Consider the following 23,263-nt stretch of genomic DNA (forward strand, 5'->3'; position numbering starts at 1 on the left):
GGACCAACTGCCGCCGCCCAATCACCCCAACTACACAGTCTCTGGGAGAGATTTGGCAATAGAGAGAGTATACCTCCCGTAATATCCGAGGATCCTGCTTCCTCCGCCTTGCAAGCACTTCCCTCCACACTGCTGGGCTTCCGTTCGGCTGCCTCGCCGAAAAGTCCTCACTGGCAATGAGCACTCACAACTGCCTGTGGCACCGCTCCACAGCTACAACAGCAGGATCCTCCAAGCGCGCCGGGGGTCGTCTCCAGGAGTCCGCTCCTCTTAGACCTCGTCGCCAAATGTTATGTTGCCAAGTAGACTGCTGACACTTGGTACTTTATCATAAAGACCTTTTATTGAAAGGTACAGTTGCATACATAAGACGACCCCCAGCAGGAGGCTTACAACCGTCCTCCTTCAGTCAACGTTCTCATCTCCCTCAGCACCCTAGAACTCTCACCATGCAATACAGTTCTAATGTAACTACGGGTGACAGAAGGCAATATTATGCATATACTAAACACTTTAAAGGCTGACAGGCATGACATGTAAATATCAAGCGCAGGCTGTAAGTGTGTAATGTAATGATGAATGCCTATCCTAACGGGCCCTCACTATAAAATGCAAGGGGATCTGAAATCCATATTCTTAGCCAATATAGAACAGGGGACAGCTTATTAGCATACCTGATTTATATAAAACCAAACTCGCAGGCTACCGCCGTAGATGGTGCTCTCAGGGGGAGATTAAGAAGTGATTTCAGAAATCTATTTTCTGCAGACTGAACGGATGCACAATCGCCATAACCCCATAGTTCGGCACCATACAACAGCGGGAATAAATTGGGCCTGATAGATAGGGGTATAGAAAAAGCCTCACCCCTCCAAATGAGTTACAAGATTCAAAGTGTCCCCACTCTGGCGCAAATGGCTTAACAAACTTTTATCAACATGATACTGCCATTTTAATTTATTGGAAAGGATCAACCCCAAATAACTATAGGATTCCACTGACTCTAACCGCTGGTTGTTTACGTGTAATCTCGCCCCTACTCGGGCCTTACGCCAAGGCCAGACAACACATAACTTTTGTTTAAGTATAGTTAATACGCAGGCCTTTCGCAGAACACAGCTTGTCGAAGACATCTAGCTGGTGTTGCAACCCTTCCACAGTTCTGGACAATAATAGTGCATCATCTGCAAACAAAAGGAGGATCCACTTACAGCTACTCAAACTCGGGGCATCTTTAGCAACTGCCTGGCAAGGAAGCACTATGCTATTAATATATAATAAAAACAACAACAATGGGGCTAAAACACATCCCTGCCTAACCCAGATTCCTATGGTAACTGAATCAATGGTCTCACCATTAGGACCCCAGCGCACCCGAGCAGCGTTATCATATCATAACTTAATAGCATTACCAAGGGTGGAAGAAATACCTAACTCTTCCAAAACACGCCATAAAAGATCTCTAGGGACCGTATGAAAGGCGGTTTGCACGTCCACAAATGCTAGGTAAAGGTTTTGCAAACTTAGCACCACATACTTTCCGACATATGAGGTCCAGCCTCATCGCTTGATCTAATGTGGAAACCCCTGACCTAAAACCTGCCTGGACTTGCGATAGAATGCCTGCGTCTGCCACCCAATCTTCAAGTTAGTGAAGGATCACTCTGAAATATATTTTAGCCAACGAATCTATCGGAGAGAGAGGCCTATAATTAGATAATTGCTCTTTATGTCCCTTCTTAAAAACTGGGATAAATGACTGCCTCCTTCCAACTGCTAGGTTGCAAATTACTCTGTAGCACCCCATTAAAGAATTTTGTTAGGAAGGGAATCCAGATCACAGGTTCAATCCTAAAATTTTCAGAAGGGATAACATCCGGGCCCATAGCCGTACCTTTATGTGGTTCCAGAATAGCACATCAAACTTCGAGGGACATAATTAATGAGACCGTTCCTCGTTAGGCCACTGGATATACTCGGATACCCTCCCTGCTCCACTAAACGTGAAACAGGATGGCCTTTCAGTGAATACATAAATTGGAAATAATCAAACCAAACCTCTGCCGAGATATTATTTACCTCGGATTGAGATTCAGGTTTGACATTCCTTTTCACCATACAGCCAAACTCTTTACTATTATTTAATCCCACTGTCTCACCAAGAGCTACCCAAACACCCTTATAGAGCTCGCTCTTCTTCTTGGTCAGCAAACGTTTATAATCGTGCCTTAGCCTTGCTAATATGCCACTTTCTCTCTTCTCCTTACTCTTGAGTGCTGCAACAGAGCATTCTTTGCTGCTGCTCTGCACTGACTATCAAACCATTGATGGCACTTATCATTAATTAATGAGAGATTGTAGCCCCTTTTAGATTTAAATGGAGCAAAACTTGCCACTGGGGTATTATAGAAATCTATATGGGATTTAGGTAGATTTACTGCAGAATAAGTAGCCAAAACCAGAAGCAGCACAGAATAAATTTGAGCCAGGAAATCATCTTTAGGTGTTTGTGGCCACCTCTTGCATATTCTTCACTGAGATTGTTCCTCGCCAATATATAGGAGGGGCTTTTTATTCCCATTGCTGCCAGCCCATGTTAAAGAAAGTGCGATAGTCAGTGAATCATGATCGCTCTCAGGTCTTTCCAACATTTTAAATGTCAGGACTACATCTCAGAATAACAAAGACTAATATGTAGTCAATAAGACTACACTTATTCTGAGAGCGAAAGGTCATATGAGCCGGAGAATCCTCCAAAAAGCTCCCATTACAGGGCATCAAGTATCGATTGAACCCTACCTGCTAAGGGATAGGAGCTCCTACTTGGGATGATCAGTGGCCCCGGGATACCCCAAAGTCCATCTTACTTGGCTAAATCTAATGTGCAATAATTAGGCTCCTCCAATTGGCAGTTAAAGTCACCCATAATAAGTAAAAACGTATTTGGAGAATCAACAATGCTCGAAAAGATATTATTCAAAGCCAAATCCAGTTGGGTAATTGCAGATTGGTTCTCTCTTAGATAAAGATTTAATAAGATTACTATAGGAATGCCTTTAAAGCTGCAAACCACGGAGACCAAATCAGGCGAATCCAATTCCAAGCATTTATATGAAGCCTTAACACTAGTGTAGATCCATATCAGCAACCCCCCCCCCCACACTTTGGGTGCCCTCTAGGTGATTGCTCTGCCGATTTAAAAAAATGACAAATTATTTGGTTTACTTACTGGACCACGTCTCCTGAAGGCTTATCACCCTGTACTTGTTAATCAAGCGGTGCCAATAAGGGTCCATATTTTTACTGGCCAGTCCATTAACCTTCCAAGACATTGCAGAGATAACATACCCAGAAATGACACAGGAAACTGACAACAGGGGAGGAATTAAACCCATAGAACAATTAATAACAGAATCAGATATAAACACTTTATGATGTTTTGCTACCCCCACCTGGCTCACTTCGAAATCGAAATCATCATCAAACACATGACAGAGGAATAACATTAATACAACAATAGGCAGGTACCAAGGCGCCCTGATAAATAACAATATTTGGGATCTTCAGGGCCGCCCGCCTCCAAGGTTGCATTTGGGTGATCGAAGATTTTCTGATTCTCTAAGACTGTCTGAACCTGTGGTCCTCCCCCTGTGCCCGCAAAGGGTGGTGCTGGAAAAGAAGAATCACCCATAATTGGGTCATGCCAGGTATCATGAAGATGGCACATTTTGAAAGATGTGTCCAAATAAACCATAATCCCTTTGTTAGCAAATGCCTCTTTACAGTTCAAAAAGCAAGACCTAACATAAGGGTTAATAAATCCAAACCCGACGCTACAAACCCCCCAAAACATACAATCTGACAAAAAGTGGAAGGTTGTAAAAATACTACATGTCATGTGAATAAATCCCAATGTCCCTGACAAAGTATTAACCAAGGCAAGGCACGCTTATAGGCCTTCTTGCTCCCATGAGTTCTTCCTTTAAAAGCGCATATAAGGTTCAGAGCACCAGCCCTTCAGTAGGTCAGGCAAAGAATCTTTAGTGGAAACTGGTGCTGAAATACAAGAAGCCAGCGTAGCTGCAGGAGGTAACAGGAAAGACAAGGAAGCAGCAGTAGGCCATACTCTACAAGGACTGGGTTTACAGCTCCCTGTCTCTCCAACTGCATGCACTTCATTTAGAGGGGCATTTAGGGGGAGAGGGGACCTCTGCCTTCCACCCGCATGGGGGCATCTTGTGAAAGCGGATTAGTCTGGTAATGAGTCACTCTCATACTTTCTAGACCTGAATTCCACCAGTCCACCGAAGTCTGAAGCTTTGTCCAACTTATGTAGGCCATTGATCTCAGAACCAACCACTCGCAAGTTCTCAACCTTGGCCACTTTAGTTTTATGGCGTCACCTCAATAATTCTGTCAAAGATGTCCTAACATTTGTTCAATTGACTGCCTTCAGACCTCCTTAGTTCATTCAACTCCCACGCTGACTTTTCCAATTCCTGAAGACGCTGGACAATACTCATAATAGGCGGTAAAAAAAGACATCAAGGGGTCCTCAGACTTCAGAGAAACCAAGTCATCTTCTCCAACCTCAGCTCTCTCAGTGGCGGGAGATGAATTCACAGAGCATCGATTACGCAAGTTAGTCATGCTACTAACCTCCACTGGTACCTCATTCACTGAGCCAGAACCGCCACAGGCCTCCAAAATGATTTCAGCCACCTCATGAATCTACAAATTTCAGAGGCGGAGAGTTAGGGTGACCCGAAGCAGGGGCGATAAGACTGGTCATCAAAGAAAACAGTGGCTCTTCCAAAGCTACAAAATCCACTATACTAATCTCTTCCAGTTCCTTTTCAGGCACAACTCCTTCCTGCTCAGATTGTTGAGGGACTTCGTGGACTTAGCCTGGGCAATTTTCCATGTACAGACGATCAATGGTACATTCTAAGGCTTCTAGAATAGAGCGATCTGAGGGCCTCGGACCAGGAAAAGAACCAAATATGTTCAACGAAGAACACAGAGGAACCACTGGGTTCCCAAATGTTGGTACAATGTTCAGTGGCTGCATGGTTTGTGGTGGAAACGTTACTGAGACCACACAGGACCCAATCACATCTTGCCTAAGACCATAAACAGCAGGAATATATGCAAGGGAACCCAAGAGTTCATCTTCGGCCAGACAGGGATTCGCCATATTGTTGCTTGGCCTTCTTCCTGCCCTTCCAGTTCAGGAAATCTCATATAAGGTCATGCACTTGCCTGGGAAAGCTGTCGCTTTCGCAGGCTAGTGATGCCTTTGTTTGTGCATGGCCCAGGAAAGGAGGGTGGGGAGGGAACTGTCTGGTGCCATTCCACGTCCGTGGTGCCTGAGAGTCTAGGTGTGTGGCATGAGTGAAACCCAGTGGTCCCTGATTGGACCACTGCTGGCTGTTTGAATGGTGCAGATCCTTAACATTGGCAGGCTTGGACCTACTTCCAGTCAAGATTTCAGATAAAAAGAGGTCTCCTGCCATTTCTGAAGAACAGCGTTGGAGCTAAGCATCTTGTGTAGAAGAGCAGCTGACTGAAGATGCGTGGACGACTCCCAACCCAAAGAGGCCCAGCATCACTTCCTGTGTTTTGGCTGGTTAACACCTGCTGGACAATCCCATCAGGGAAGGCCCTGAGCGGTGCTTCAACCATTGGACTGGTGGGACCGTTGAGGATCCAGCTGTCCTGAGCCTTCGGAAGTGTCCCTAGACCACACGGTGGACTGACCAGCTCTCCAGTGGGCAACCTTGCTAGAACCATTGCCATTCTGCATTTTCCGCCGATACTTCGGAAGCCGCCAGCATGTGGTGTTGGTCGCCTTCCTGACGAATTTCAGCCTCCGAAGGGATCCTGCTCTGAAAGGTCTTCAACTGCGACTGGAAAGACACCTGCTGTCTCTTTCTGCGGTGTCCCATAGCTAAAATATCTATGCTCTTCAAATTAATTCATAGAATAAAAGTCACAAACTAAATAATATACTCTGCTCAGAAACCTCAGGGTTGAAAATGGTGCATTGCATCATAAGTCAGGACAAGGATATTTTTCAAGAAAACAAAAGCTGAAAGTCCACATTGTGGGACGGACATATCCAAGCATGACCCATGACCCATAGCCATCTTTGAAGAGATATTGGACAATACCTTAACCAATGAGAACAGTTTGTGGGGTGCTGGTGCTGTACTTAAGATGATTCTATATCCAGGACACTCAAAACAATCAATGATAATAACTCAAAATACATTCTGCTAGGAAATCCATGAAGACTGAGGGTGAGGATCAAGGTGAAGTGTGTTTGTAAACCCACAAACAAGGCCAAGCTGTTGGATGGCATTATTGCTTTTGTCAATGGTACTTTCCAAGGACATTTTCTGGATGACTATTGTGCATGTCAAAAAGGTGCTTCATGGCAAATGGAATGTGGCAACAAACATGAGCCAGGCCCTTTATGGCTACACTGTACAATATCGTGCTGCCTCGGTCTCCGATGGGATAATTATTGTAATATATTCAAACTATGAACATGCCATTCTCATCATGTTGTGCAAATAAATAGAAGTAAAACATGATGTCTAGTCTTCAATCAGTGGTAATGCACTAGATAGTGCTTCCAGTGGTCGTTAAACATCACATCCCTCGCACCTCCCACACAAAGCACAATGGTACATGGCAACAACTGGATTGAGTTGAAACAACCTCACATCACCTTTCTACTTAATGGATGGAGTAGAAACAACCTCACATCACTTTCCTCACTTTGTGAGGGGGGATAGCTTAGGGGCAACAAGTTTGTCTTGGAAGCAAGACAACGCAGCGCAACACAGATTCGAATCCCGAGCCGCGCTTAGAAACCCATCTGTGGTATTAAGCGCTTTATAAATAAACAATTATATACAATTATACTTACACCTTGCAGTCAAACACAAAAAGGCCCCATTCCATTCTGGAGCAAAAAATAATGTAGGGTTCATAAATCCTAGCCAAGTACTAGAATGCAATCAATAAAAAGGTCCAGCTACCTCTGCTCCTCTCCCCCTACTCCTCGCTGCAACCTCAGAATGTCATGATTAAGGCAGTGGCTGGTGTTCTACAAACACAGTGTCAATCCACTGAAAAGCCTGTTCTCTGACCACGCTTATCTAGGGGGCAGTCTCCTGACATTGAACAGAAAGATATCAGAGTGCCTTTCTGGGCAAAATAATGATGCTATGTGTAGACAAAGGTCAGTGGTGGATAAGAAAAAAAACAGTATGTTCAAATGTGTGTCTCAAGTACAGGATAAGGCTGTTGCAATGATTCCAGTCAAATGGTATGCTTTTCCAAAACAAGAAATTCGTTTAACTTATGTAGGGTTTTCGTGTTTGCCGTTCTGTTTGGTGTGGAGCTAGCCGGGCAGATGGCATATTGCCACCTCTGTTCAAGAGACAGGCCTTTGGCTTTCTCACATATAGCACTCAATTACCACATCTATGCTGTGGCCCCATGGCAGCTTAACAGCATATTCACAGCGCAGTGAGGCAACAGGCTAAACACAGAGCAAGTTTTCAAAGTTTCCCATGATGTGGGCCCCCCAAAGAATACTCTTCATGGAAATTACTACTCTCTAGTACTGTCCTTGTTGTAATTGTGTTCTAGTATGTACTGGGCTGATTGAGTTAATACTGTAGGTGATTCACTGTCAGTCTGTGATGAAGTGCACATTGTACTCTGGCATAAATGTACTCCGTATTTTCTTTCTCAGTTGTTCACTGATATTTTGTCAGTTCACAAGTCATGCCCACCCAGGCAATACTTTCATTGCATGCTGCGCAGACTATCACAAATATTCCTTATACAATAAAGTTATACAGTAACCTTGTACTGAAGAGTGATCCATCTTTTTTCATTTTCAAGGAAATCACTGAGGTTGTCTGCCTATTCTGTAGCATTTGTACTCTTGCCAATGGGTGTCTGGTATGATATTAATTGTACAACAATGGATTGTAACCCCAATTTGCTCAAAGGCTGTTCCCACTATAGGCAGCAAACTTATCCTGCCACTGTAAACAGACCATGTGTAGGATTAGTGCTTAGTTTTTCTCTTCAACAACAGTTTTCGATGGGAGAGCAACAGTCATTGGGGGTGGGGGCAACAGTGTTGACTTTTAAAAATGTCCTCCTGAAAGTCGCACATGTGGATAATGGCACAGATACTCAAATGTGTTCACTCAGAAAGTTTGTGCCTTCAAAAGTGGTGTTTGGCTGGCTGTCCCCAATTGGATGACCGTCAAAACTTTGAATGATACACGGATGGTGACTGGGCAGATGAGAAACACCAAACACCCTGAGTCTGTATATCTGTTGGGATTCCGACCCATTTTAGCAAAGCTACATCCAGTGTAGCTTATGAGCACAGGACATCTCTGGAGAATCCTTGCAGAAGCTGTGTTGAAGATCCCCGAGCCTCCAGAGGAAAAGCGGTTACTCTCTAACATCCAAGGAAATCCTGCTGCAGGCTCCTACCTTGGTCTGACCCAACAGGAAAAACGGTATCATTCCTCCTGCATTGCAGCCTATATCCACCCCTAGAAGATCCTGGTTCGTATTTGTTAACTGGTTTCAGTGGGTGCCACATCTGCTTCTGCTGGAAACCAACGCATATTTTTCTTGCTGTTCACAAGTGTCTGCTTCATTATGGGACACCTCAGTATGCACCTCTGCAGATGTCTCCTTCCTCCATCCTGCCCAGCCGTCCTTTGTCTAATCAGAGCACCACTGGTATCTACTTACGGGCCAATAATGTGCTGGCTTGGGGCTGTTGAGCCATCTGTTTTACTGTCTGCTGTGAAACTGCTGACCTCACATGCATTGCTTGATCCACCCCTCACAAGAAGCTTTGTGTGCCATCTCTGATCAGGAACCAAACTGTGGTCTTTGAAAAACCTAATATATCCAATTACCTCTACACCCTCCAATGTAAACTGATTCTTCATTGCCTATTAACGCTTTCAACATCTTCGGGTCATTGGGCCAGGAATCTGTTGCTGTTTTGTGTGTTCAGTACTTGGCCGCTCTGGGTGCCAACCTTCTTCCCAGGTTCCATTGGGGCAGCTCTGCCTGCTCCTGTGAGTCAGGTGTGCAACCAGGGCTCTTGGTTGTCGAACTTGGGTCTGGATCTCTTCCTGTGAGGTCCTCCTTCATTGCCAGGCTGAAAGTTGCCTACTGTGCAGCTCCACTGTAAATCCAGTAGCACTACCCTGTGCATTCAATATAATCGGGAGCTGCCTACAGACTTTGTCCCATTACATTCTATAAACAGACGTTGTGACAAAACTAACTACAAGTACTTTATTATTTTACCTGTAAAGATGTGGGAATGCATGTGAGAGGAGTGGGCCCCACCGACTCAGAAGCTTAGAGTACATAATGTCATATATATACTTTCTAGGAGCACTACAGGAACCCCCAACAAGGCACTGTCTGGTACATCGTACCCAAAATATGACTGGAGGAAATGCCTTTGGTGCTGTGCACTCACTCTGTAGGTCAGATGACCAACTACATTAAGGAAAGTCTTCAGAAGAAAATATGGATCGAATCCTAGGTTTTTGATTCAAAACATTTTTAGTAATTACATGCATGTAACACAGAAGCAGACGTATCAAATCTGACTAATGCATTTCACACTACATCCTTCATCGGGGACAATCTGTCCATCTGGACTACAAAGCAAGCAGCATCTCTGTCACCCAGATGAAGACTATAAAAGCATACAATTACAAGGTCAGAAATGTACCAAAAGGGTACAGCAGGAACCATCAGGGCAATGGCAGGTTATCAGGGCAGTCAACCACTGATAACCAATAAAACTTGCCAATTTCAACCAGTGTAAGGACTACTTCTAAGTGCCTTCCTTACTTCCCCTATGAGTGTTGGTTGCCTAGAGGATTTGACTGGGTGAACCGAGTTCAGACTGAAGATATTCTACAGCCTCGGCCAGTTCTCCTTGACTCCCCCACGAATATGCACATCTTGTATGAAGTATATTCTGTACAGTGTTTACGCTCCTAAATAGGGCATTTAACTTATAGTGTGTTACTAGTGGAGCCCTTACAGTATTTCTCAAATGGCTGAACTGCAATTGAAGCATAAGCTCTATCACGTCAATTATTTTCTTGTTTCAGCGACAGCATGCTATTGAGTTTCCCCTTAAAGGCACAGATTACAATCTTGCAATGAAGCTTTTCTTCACAGTATGGGATGCATCGGAAGTGCAAAGTGCCCTAGATAGTTGCTGTGAGGAGGAGGGGACAGTAGGTCAGCATCTGGACATGCTGGGCGAGAGGGCTCAAGATCAGAATAAAATAAAAAGTTATCATACAGGATTCACAAAAAATGCCCTCTAAAGCACTTTACAACTTACAGTCACGTACATGCCAGCATGCCCCATTTCATTATGGAGATGCAGGTCTGGCAACAAATGCTGTAGTACTCCATATTTCCTGTTATAATGTTAAGATTGGAGGTCCCAGACCACAAAGAACAATCTTAGCCAAACACACCCCAATTATGATTTGGGGGGGGAACTGAAAAAGCAAACTGCTGTTTAAATTTCACAACTGATTATTATAATCAAAAATGGGGGAGTAAAATTAATAATAAAAGACCACTGGTAGGGAGGACCGGGCCCAAAGCTCTTGTGTCTGCTTGCGTCCTAGGCAAATGTTCAAGAATATGCTTCAACAGCTCTCTGGCACCAGTGTGTAGCTGAGTACATATGAACCTATTGTCAATCCGAGGCCTGCACACAATGTGGACCGGGTAAACATGTGGATTCATTTTGAATGACATGGAGCCACCTTGTCTCCAAATAATAGGCAGTGGCTTCATCGGTTGTTCTTCAGGGATATATTGGTGCCACAACGGTGGTGATATATGGCGATAAAATAGTTTCTAGCAAGGAAGAAAAAGCAACGTATCCATTAAAGTATTGAAGCACAGTGTCCAGATACTCCTCAATTATATTATTGGATTCACACATTTCAAGAAATATAGATTTAGCCATTGTTTTTGACTGGACTGTTTCTACTTTGGTTTTGTAAGCAAGGCGACCTACAGTATGAGAGTTTCCCTTAGTAACTTAACGCCTGCTACAACTTCCATAATCACAGTCACAGAGTGCAATATCTGCCTTCACCCTTGCAGCACTTGGATTTGAGTTTCCAGGGGGTGCGCAAGTAATCAAGGCCACTTTGCACGTCCAAAGTAAATAGTTGGTGAAATCTATTGCTCCAGCCCCACTTGAAATGCACATCGTGGTAACCCAGTTGTAAAGTTCGTTTTGGGCATAGACCCAAGATTGCTTTATGTGAGAATTATGTTGGTGGGAGCACTACCAAGGGACTGCATCTCCATGACAAAAGAAGGTTATCAACTCATCCCATATAATGTAATTTTGGTCACGGGTTGTTAGTGGACAAATCCCTGTTTAAAACCTAGGTCGAATCTAGGTCTGGACAGAGTTCAGACTCCATCAACATAATATTGTTGATAGGAGGTCTGACACAAAAGGCAGTTTCAGACAGTGGCTTCACAACCAACAAACTGGTAGTTTCTGGGCCTTGCCTGGACATCCTGAACTAGCTCTGGGAACGCTGACAAAAGAAGAGAATTTAACAAGATGGTGTTTTTTCTCCATATGAGGTGTGGATTGGGGAGGCAGAGCATTTGTTTGGGGTGGGGTATAAGCCACAAGGAGTAATGAATACCCATCACAAACATGAGCCACAGGGATGATTTCAGGCAATCACTGAAGCACCCACATCAAAAGTGAAAGCTATACAATAAATATAACTGTGATGTTTGGGATTGTTGGGGTTTCTTGGCACTAGTTTGCAAGGCAAGCAGGAGAAGAAAATTAAATGAAGGGTTATAAGGCAGCTCCAAGCCTTCACTGCATACCAGAATGGAAGGAGGCAGAGAGGAAGCATATTCAATGGGGAAGCAAGTTTCAGAGGCAAGGGAGTGTGTGCTGAAAATAATCAGCTCCTAATAGTTGTTTGAATAAATCTGCTTCTACCCACTACAAACTACTTACAATCTGTAAAAGGTCCTCTAACCCACCGTCCACATTTCCAGAGCTTAAGTTTCTCAGTTTCATGCACGAGAAAGCCCTCCAGTCTCATTGATTCCTTGGAATTCTCTGAATTGCAGTCCAAAATTTAAAATGGAAAATCCCCCGAATTCCGGGAAAATAATGGAACTACAACTGTTTCACAAATGGAACTGGGGGACTGAGAGCTCTGCACTGCCAAGACCTTAGAAAAATGCGTTTTGGCTCAGAAAACACGACCACTTCCACAGTCTCCTCCACACACGCCATGCAGCCTCCCTAGTTCCACCTCTGCCTACCACCATTTGCATCACTGCATCTTCTATGGAAAGCCTAAAAAGGAATCTGGGTCAGTTATAGTCAGGGATTTACCATTTTATAAATCACCAGCTAAGCTGTGCTGAATGAGCTGCTCTCATATGTTTCTCCCTGACTGCAGTGAGGTAATGCGGTCAATTTAGAGATGGAAGGGCTGGATCATCATCCTGCCTTGAGGAACCTGCTCACGGTGTAATTGAGCGTCAACTTCAGGAACAGCAACCAGAAGGGGGATACAATCAGTTACAAGACGATCTGATGAGCAGTAGAAGATGTGAGGAGGAAGGCACAAACCCAAGGATTGCTGATGTTAGATACTGAGTCGGTCAGTACTGAAGAGGAAAGGGTGATAGCCCCTGACATCTGGTGAGAGAACAGAAAGATGCTGATCGTAGTAATGAAGGGGGCAGGGGAGCGTGAACCACACTAGCAAAGTGAACAACACAAGGGACGCCTGATCGAATCTGTGAAGCATGAGAGATGGTCAACTAGGATTAGAAAGTGGTGATCGTCTGGCAAGAGAAGACGGGTAGAGCCTACAGACACAAAGAGAATGAACCAGGACAGTGGGATGGAACACAACAAGGAGTAAAGCTGAACGGGATTGCAGGTAGGTCACTGAAGGCACTGTGGTAGGGGAAATGTTAAAGTGTGAATCACTGTGTGAGAGAACACTGCAGGATGGGTTACTGAGTTAAACTCCCAGAGTGCAATGAGAAACTACTCATTCTTTGACATGATGCTGGCTGGGAAACAGAGCAGTGCGCTGCAGAGTAAGCTGTGCTGCAATTCAATGGCATACTGGAATATAGCGTTTCAGCACCATAGGGACTGGGGCTGCATGTCCCAGTCTCTATGGTACTAAAACATTGTATGACAAACACCCGAAAGCAAGCCATTTATACGAATACCGACTACGGAGCAGCTTATGAATAGTCTCCCTGGTCGAGAGCCAACCCTTCCAACCAAAAAAACTCTGAAAAATAAAGTTAAACTTTCTCTATTGCTGAACCCATCACGAACAGCTCAACACCACAAGGATTATTTCCTTTAAATGTGTCCACTGTTAGATGTTCTAAAATACCTTTGCATGAAAATTACAGAAATAGCAATATAGTCTTGAAAGCCGTTTAAAGAATAACATAGATAGCAATATAAAGGTGCTGCAAATATCAAGGAAAGTATAGAACAGAAGTGGAATGACTGTTCAAGATCATAAATTGAAGGAGCTTCATGAAGTGTGACGGTAAACTCTAATACAGGTGCATCATTTAACTTTAAACTTCGAATATTTATGTGAAAAACATCTTATGCAAAATAGTACTTACTGTGCAATACCGAATCCAACAGGAATGCAAGCCAGTACAAGCCCGATCAATAGCACCAACAGAAAGAAAAAATGCGAACTTGATGCACGAAAAGGCCTTGTTGCAGGCCTACAGTTATTCATGAGACTGATCTGTTGAATGGAAATAGAACACAATATAAATGGCTGGAAAAATAAAAGCACAAGTATCTTAAAGGCTTTGTCAAAAGCGTAAGCGCCCCTTTACTGAAAGCTAACAGGACTAAATAACCAGTTCAATGGGATACTTGGCAATTTACAAATTAGCCTGGACTCATCCAGAAGGGCGCCAGGCCATTCTCCTCAGAACAAGAGTACCGCGTGCAATCTCTGACAACAGTTTCTTCATTGGAGTCTCGGGAGGATAGCTCAGCGGCAATGTGCTTGCCTTGGAAGCAAGACGACACAGAGCAACACAGGCTCGATCCCCGGGTCCGCGCTTAGAAACCTCTAGGTATTAAGCGTGTTATAAATAACCTATCATATCATATTATTGCTGGACTGATAACAACATCTCTTTGGGTACAGAGAGCAAGGGATACACTTCTGGATTACTTTTAATAACCTATACAAGTTGATGCATAGATTTCTAAGGATTGCTTACATTACGGTTTACCATAGTGTTCGTGAAAATGGATTTATAGCACTTAATGAAACAGCACTGGTCAATAATGCACAAAAAAGCCAACAGAAAAATGTACTCGCCTGCAAATAATTGTGGTATTTTAAAGCCTATGCGATTAATACCAACATTTAGGAATTAATATGGCCCAAATCTCAGTTTAGTTAAGCCAATTAGATGTGCACTCTTTTCACAGTATGAAGTAATAGGTTTGAGACCACCCACAATCGTGCTTACCACTTCAGATATATACCAATGATAGATTCTCTCAAATAGGTTTGTGAAGTCTAGATGTAGTTAATTCATAGCTGTTTCAACCTTAGTGGTCCTTTTCAAGGTTAATCATAAACTGGTAATACAATTACAGCATCTATTACCCATATGTGTATTATCCCCACAGTCTGCACAAAGTCAAGTCATACATAGTTGATACACCAATGGATGTGCATGTTTAAGGGAATTGTAGAGGTGATGACAAGTAACATGCAACAAGACAGGGCTTACAGAGAGGGAGGAAAGGGGGGAAAAAGGAGGGGCGGGTTAGTTATTTCATCATGTCGGATGACAGTTGCCCCCGGCAGCTAACAGCCATCCAAAAGGTAAGATGAGAATTGTGGGTGTCTTACCAGCTGGGATGTAGACACAGGAGTTGTGCCTTGAAGTCAGGAGGGGGAGGACCCTTGGTTTAAATAAGGTGGGTATTCCACAAAAAACGAAACCGGCCCTTCCCCCCAAACCCCCTCTTACTCCTTCTCTGTAGGCCCAATCTTGTTATATGTTGTGCATACTCTGGGGATAATACATGTTGTAATAGATGCTGTAATTGTATTAACAGATTATGAATAAAATTGAAAAGGACCTCTAAGGTCAAAACACGTGTCAGCAAATCTTATTAAACAGCTATTAATTCACTAAATCTATACTTCACAAACCTATTTGAGAGAATTTCTCATTGCTATATCTGTTGTATTATGCGTGATTGTGGCTGGTCTCAAACCAACCACGAATTCCTAACTAAGGACAATGGGACAGTGTCCTTAGTAGAGCACATCCACACATAGCAGGACATGTACTAATTTCACCTGGAAGCGCAGCAGTCCCCTTTTTCTATTGTCCCAACCAGGCTGCTCATGAAGTAATAGGTAATGGGGCATTTTCATCCTGACCTCAGCTGAAGCGAAAGACGTGCCCATTACAAGCTAATTGATTCCCTAAAACGCACACCCCAAAATACGGCGAGTTACACATCTCCCCCTCCTCCCACTGAAAAGATCGTATACAAAGGGAATGGATCATTGATACTACGTTAATTTAACTACATTAATTTAGCTACAAATATGAGGGGCGCTGTTGCGCACGCTGCCGGATGCATCCAGCTACGTTAGCTCCTGCGTTAGCCAAGGCCGTTGATCTTCAAAAATCCGACAAAACTGCCAGATTCAATCCAAAATTTGGATGGAATTCGTCTGAAAGTGTCAACTTCGCAGTGGCCAAACATCGTGAAAATCCACTGAAGGATTCTTACAATATAGCTAGGTGGTAAGCTGCATGCGATGTGGGAACGTCGCCCGCGCGGGCCGTGGACCTTGTGCACTGCTCCCGGCAGCACCGTGCCGATCAGACTGCTGTGAGCCGTGGAGCTACCGACCCGGAAATGGAGGCCGGATAAGCAGGTACCCACCGACGGACTTCTGAGAGCCGCGGGCTCTACATGCTTCCCCGTAGAGCGCCTGCGGGCGGCGTGAATACTGCAACTGAGGCCAGAGAGAGGACGCTTTGTGACTGGTCAGACCCATACTAAGCAGCCTGCCCTCTGCCCGAGAGATCGCGCAGTGCACAAAATTGAATAAACTAAGTGATTTCAACCCGTCACTTCACCTAAGTCAACGCCTAGCGTGGGATGCACAATTGAAACCCTTAATTATTTATTTATGTCTATAAGTTCTTTTATTTCTGAACAATGTACCCTTATATCACGCCCCTCTCTTTGAATCCCCACCGGTCACACTGAACCAGGAAGCAGGCTAGTTTGCAAAGTTAAAAATATTTATTTTGTGGATTTCACAATATATACGTCACACTGTCTGAATGGTTATACAATGATCACCAATGGGGTGATGTCACGCTCAACAATCTCTTTAATTAGAAGGAGTAATGATAGTAAAAATAATGCAGCATAGAATAATACTTTGGTGTGGGCTCAATCAAAAATGCAATGCGATTACTCTTCCCCCCTGCACGCTACTCGATCCCCCAATATGCAATATAAAGAGATGGAAGGAGAGAAAACAGGTTTCAGGAATACAGAATTCAACAAAGGAGTATCAATCCCAGCTTCCCCATAGCAAACACAGAGAAGAACATGAATGATTGCAAACTCGTCAAAATGGTTTTGAATGTGGCTTTGAATGGAATAGTAAACACTGAAGATGGATTTAAGTCACTAAAATGGTTTCAATACTAGTGGGAGCCGCTTTGTATGGTATCAGACAAACACTAGCAATGATTATTGAGTAACTAGCAGTTGAAAACTTAATTCTGAGGTCGGATGCAATGAACAGCTATTTCGCACGTGATAGAATTGAGCCAAACGAAAAATTTGCGGCTAACTTTTCCGTGCACGGTAAGCGCGATTGCGGAAAAACTATAAAGGAGTTGGGATGCGATTTTGGGTTCGTTGGAACGCTGAGGGTGTTAGCTTCAAGTAGATGCTTCTAGCATGAACAGTGAAGAAGTTATGAAGGTTTTTGTGTAGGTCGTTTTTTTCAGAAAAAGTCAAAATATCAAAATAAAGATGCGCTTTTAAAATTACAAACAGGTTTCTTTACACTAGGGGTAGAATATGAAGGTGCAAACTACACGACAGCGCAGCCACCAGCCCAAGATATCACTGGATGGTTTGGCCTGCCGAGACGCTCGCCTTTCTTCAGAAAAAATATCCGCGCAAAGATTATTTTATTAACACCTACTATTACAAAGGACTATAGGGTGAGAGAAAGAGTTCAGGCAAGACGAAATAGATTCCAACAATGCAGTTCTGGATATAGTAGAATGGGTTTGGATAGGAATGACTTATGGATAATACATATGCTAGTGACAATCCTAGGCTATGGATACTCAATACCACTATTTGGAATGGACCCGTCAGGGATCTGGTCAGGGATACTTTCTGGACAGGAATTCAGCTAGCACACCGGACTGGACTCAAGGCGCTCTGGTTCTGCAATCAGCAAGGCACTCTGGACACTGCACGGTGGGACTGGACTGGATCTGGCGGGCTCTGGTTCTGGTTCACAGCTATCTGGTCACAGCTCTGCTCTAATGTCTAATGGGTTGGATCTTTGGATTCTGGCAAGAATTCTTAGCAAGAAAGCAGCACAGCACAGCCAGGCTGTTCTTTTGTTCCCCTTAGAGGCCTGGGGTAAAATCTGGTTTTTGGTTTTTAAAGGCCAAGCTGAGAATGGTTCAGCTTTGGAAATGGGCATTTCTGCTTTCAAAGTTCTGGAGTCAGGAGTCTGGAATATGGATTTCTCTTGCAAAGTGCTCCACCAGCAATCGGTTGGTGGGTGAATGTCTGTTTGTCCTTCTAGGTCCTAAGCTATCTCTATTTATGTATTTCCTAAATGGGTGGGTATGCTGAATTATACTAGGCACACCCCTAGGTATTCTATTGGTTAGGGTCTTTCCTCTCCCTTGATTTGAGAAGAAAGCAGAGTGTCATCATGACAATGGCCCTCATTACGACCCTGGCGGAAATCGCGGTGCTAAATGCACCTCGGAGCACGGCGGAAAGCTGCCGATACCGCCATGGGGGTTGGCGGATTTTCCGCCCCATGCCGACCTTGGCGGAGCGGTAAATCCCCAATCCCCATTTTACCCTTCCCCATTCCCATTTTTGCCCCATAGGGTATAATGGGAGTGGGGAAGGCGTTAATTACGCCACCGTAAATTACGGTGGCGTAATTAACAACAAGGTCCCGTAGCGCCATGGTTTTCTCCGCCCGGTAAAACCAGGCGGAGAAAGGCTCCATGGCGCTACGGGAACTCGTAGTAGGGCGGACGGGTCCGCCACGAATACCGCTGGCGTAAACCCACTCCGCCAGGGTCGTAATGAGGCCCAATGTGTTTTATGATCCAGGTTAACCTCCCTTTGTTTCTGCACATGAAATCTATTTTTCATACAAGACATATTTACAATGTTACAAACTTGATAGCAATAGCATATTGATATCACAGATTTGGCGGAGCAAGTATTCATCCAAGCCCCGTCGCGGTGAGCGCTTGGGTCTAGATTTGGCAATGGATTACACTTTTGGTCTGGTACCCAATGTCGGATTCATCCACAATTTTACACATGTGTGCGCATGATATCTGGGCATAATCATATGAAGTTTCATGTTTCTGGCATCACCACAATTGCTACAAAACCACAAATTCTGCAGTCATGTCCCTGAACATAGCACAGAGTTCTGAGTACTTTTAAAACGTGACCAAAATTTTCATATTAACAATACTGTAAATTTACAATTTGTACAAATTTGCACAGTCTTGTCTGTCCTTTTCAAAAATATACTTTTCTGTGCTTTAAGAATTAACAAAACTGTCTATTCCCACCCCAAAGTTCCTGGTGGCTCAGAGCAATCCCTGCCTCTTTCCTCTGGCAGGGGCTTCAGTTGACACTGGCATCTGCATATCTTTTCAATCAAAGAAGTCATTTGTCTCTCCCAGGAGCAGCAGCCCAAATCCCCTCACCTCTTCTTTAACACCTGAATGTGAGTTCCTGGGCCAGAGAGCAGAAGGGAGGTGCCTTTTGTTGGGGCAAGCTGTGGAATTTGCTTTGTAGTTCTTTGGCTTAGAGGTTACTTTAAAACTCAGTTTGTTAGTTTTTCTTTGATGAAATAAACTTACATTTTCAAAACAGCCAAACAGATCTCTAATTCCAGTCTTTTAAAACAGAGATTGAATAGTTGCAACCTATATTGCTTTTGATAGCAAGTCACTTAATTCCAAACATTTGATTTTAACTGCTCAAGTTTAAGCTTCTAATGCACTTAAATGACAGCTGTCATGCAGGTGGCTGGCGGTACTGTGCCCATATTTTGACTGATTTTTACAGACAAGCACACACTTTTTTAATGTGGATATTCGGTTGATAGCTTCTGTTTTTCCTGGCATTGTGTGCTTATGTGGGTTCTTTAAATAAAGTGATGGGTAACACCCAGCAAGGATGTCTGATGTTTTGAACCATTATTTTTTAATCTCAGCAACCAAGGAAAAAAGGATTTCAGAGCACTTCTGGGTTTCCTTGCAATAAAGCACTGCCTTTCATGTAGTTTCCATTTTCACTCTGTGGGCAGCCAATGACAGGTTTCAGCAATGTGGTCTCCTGTTCCACCACTGACACAGGCAAAATAGATTGGCAGCCAACTTTCTGGTTTCACAGCGCAATTTTCATAGGTTTAGCGCGCATAGGGCTTTTGTGGCCATTTTGCTGGTTCTGGTGCCACCAGCACACAGTGATGTCGCAGGGCAGAGCCTAGTGGGTCAGTACATCCAACAAAACACTTGCCCGAACAGAGACTCACTCGAGTATAATCCATCCCCGGAGCTCGCCGCGACCCGCGGCGTAGTGACCGCGAGACTCCGTGGCCCACATCCACCCTTGAAGAGAAGACACCCCCCCCTCACGCACAGATAGTAGAGCGGCATCCCGGGCTCACTCACATGGCTGCCAGTGCAGAACGCGGCAGAAGGGACACACCCTGGACCCGAGAGAAGGTCTGCTACAGCGACACTGGGAACCCACTCTCTGGAATATATTCTAGGGGTGTCACTGTTAGAAACCCTCCATTATGAAGTTACCTGCAGGCCGCATTGGGGGACCATTGCTGGCGGAGCGCATGAAGGACCGCCACCAATCCATAAAGCTCACAGCACACAGGGGCAATCCGAGTAGCCCACAACACACGGGACTCCCAAGCAGGAAGAAGAGGCCGGGATAGATGACACCGGACATAGCCCTGGGCCGCACACAATTAGCTCTCTTAATATTTATTACAGTGGGGCACAGAGACGCAGACAAGGAGGGTAAACTGTGCGAGAACTCTCCCTCAAGCCCACCCTACTGGCCCCCAGAGAAGGTGCCAGTCGTACCACTAGGGGGAATCACAGCAGATCGACACACCCGGACTATAGCAGCCCCGTAGGCGACAAGGACCCACAAGAATAGCACCAACAGGTAACGGGACTCGCCCCCCCATCCAGGAATAGGGCTCCTCGCTAACCCTCAACAAGCCTTGGATTTATGAAGGAACCTTACAAATAAACCCCTCCTACAGACAGCACAAGAACATTGTAGTTACATCTTCACTTCAGATCACTGAGGAGGAACAGGTAAAGATGCGTCATGAGAAGATATCAGTCTATATGAGCCTGTGAACACGATCCACAAAGGGAATTCGGTCACTCCGCGGGAACTAATGGCAGAATCTGATACCACCGAAACCACGGCTGGAAACCCTCAGAGACCACCTGGACCATACATTCAAATATGAAAAGCGAAAAAGCTCAGAGCAAGTAGACGATGCCCAAAGGAGCAGGCCCAAGAAAGGGTAAAGGAGCCATAGACAAATACATGACTGTGATCAAAACAGGAAACATGGCAGATGTGACTGCGGAGCAGGCGCACCAGCATACGCCCCCTACGCCAGCAGCGACCATGGATCCTCAGGCTATCTTCATGGCAATGCAACAGGGCTTCACGGCCCTGAACGACAAATTGGACGTGATCAATGCAAATGTGGCTACCATTAAGAATCAGCTAGAAAAAGCAACACGGGGCATCACGGAGGCGCAGACCCATATCAGCACAATGGAAGATGCATTGGAAAGGCTACAAAACACAGCGACGGAAATGGGGAAAGACCTGGGAACATTGAAGCTTAAATGTGAGGATTTGGAAGCCAGGTCGCAACGCAACAACATTCGTATAATCGGAGTTCCAGAGGATGCACTCAGGGGCCCGATGGAGCTAGCAGTGAAGAAGCTGCTAAGGGACGCCGGCTGGTCGCCCATGTTTATTGTGGAAAGAGCACATAGATCATTGGCACCGCAAACCAAACCGGGTGCATACCCCAGACCTATCATCGCGAAATTGATGAACTACAGGGATAGAGACCTGGTCCTCAGAGCCTCCAGAGACAAACCGAACTAAAACTGGACTCCAATCTGATACGGATATTCCCGGACTATACACTTGCAGTTCAGCAGGAGAGACGCTCCTTTATGGGAGTAAAGAAAATGATTTGTGACCGGAAAGTCCCATACGCGATGCTGTATCCGTCAAGACTCTGCATACAGCACAACAATAAAACATACTTTTCACGTTCCCCGAGGAGGCAGCCAGCTTCGTGGAAGCAAACATTCCGACACAACCAAAGCAAAAACTGAACACTGTGGAAGGCACTACAAACAGACCACTATAGCACACACAGACACGAGAAGGATACCCCATGTACGACGACGACAAATATAAATGTTTGGGGGAATGCATCCCGGATTAAATAAAACTCAGATAATATAACAAAAATGTATGTTATGTTACGTTACTTGGCATTTATATAGCGCCTCAGGTATCATTGGTATGATCTCAAAGCGCTGGTAGGTTGAACGCCCTCGGGAACCGCACTTCAAGTCAGTAGAGAGAGTGTCGTATGGTGCGTGGGCGCACCGGATATGTGTGCAGCTTGTGTGGTTGTTGCATGATAGCCGCTTTTTAGCAGTAGGTGTGGTGCTGAGGAAATCAGTTGGATGTGTTCAGTCTGGAGGGTGGACACCCAGACTGAGTTATGGCTGTGTTAGGCCTGAGGAGATGCCTAAGCTAGCCGGTATGTGCTCAGCTAGCTGTGTTTTATTAGGATGATGAGGTGTGCGTGGGGTCTTGTTAGTATGAGAACAGCTAGGCCGAATGTGTCATAGCATAGCCGTGTTCTAGTTGAATGATGGTGTATACGAGAGAGTAAGCGTAGTAGTGTGATATGGTGGTTATCAGTAGAGCACCTGCGACCAGGCACAAGACCAGGACAGGGGGCGTACGTAGCGGCATATGTATATAAAGCAACAGGATGGATAGGGTAAACATGTGATACGTGTAAAGCGGATGCCATCATATTCATTATGTGTCAAATTAACAAATAAGTTTAGCGCCATCACGGGCAGTAAAACCGGAGCGAGAGGCCTGGGCCGCCGCAGCAGTGGCCCCCTGTTGCCGGCGCACGTTTAAAGAGAGATTGATTGTAGTTATGAGAGTTGGGGGGTGTAAAAGGGGTAACATAGTTGAAATTCTGGGAATTAGGAGGGGGGGGTTGAGTTTGTTATGTGGGGAATGAAAGTTAAAAGAGCACAGATACAGAACAACGAAACATCCAGATACACACTAAGGGAAGTAGGTATTAAGTACTTGAGAAACGGATCAGTCACCTATGGATAAGAATGACAAAAACGAGATCACACTGCTAAGCTGGAATGTACTCGGAATGGGGGCACCAGTTAAAAGAAGGAAAATAACGTATATCAACAGATTAGGCCCACAAATAGTATTCTTACAGGAGACCCATCTGCTAGGGCATCAGGCAGAAAGGATAGCTCCAGGCTGGGGCGCTCACCGCTATTACACAACGTATTCTAGCAGGGTAGGGGGAGTGTTGAATATGATACACAGATCGATCCCGTTCACCCACCTCAGCACGCATAGCGACCCTGAGGGACACTATGTTCTGGTACATGTCAGATTGGTGGAAGAGAAGGTGCTGGTTGTAAATTTGTATGGACCAAATATAGATGATCCTGATTTTTACTC

General features: G+C 44.7%; 1 protein-coding gene across 2 annotated transcripts in view; it reads right to left on the bottom strand.

Annotated features, from left to right (window-relative positions):
* Window positions 1–23,263, bottom strand: part of TMC7 (transmembrane channel like 7) — a 950,504-nt gene that overhangs the window by 163,053 nt on the left and 764,188 nt on the right. For both annotated transcript variants that reach the window (XM_069647142.1, XM_069647143.1), the window contains exon 13: window positions 13,768–13,898. In XM_069647142.1, coding sequence (XP_069503243.1) covers window positions 13,768–13,898 — 131 coding nt within the window. The remainder of the gene's footprint in view (window positions 1–13,767; window positions 13,899–23,263) is intronic.

This window comes from Ambystoma mexicanum, chromosome 2q, assembly GCF_040938575.1.
Source record: "Ambystoma mexicanum isolate Mex_15411 chromosome 2q, UKY_AmexF1_1, whole genome shotgun sequence".
Classification (NCBI taxonomy): domain Eukaryota; kingdom Metazoa; phylum Chordata; class Amphibia; order Caudata; family Ambystomatidae; genus Ambystoma; species Ambystoma mexicanum.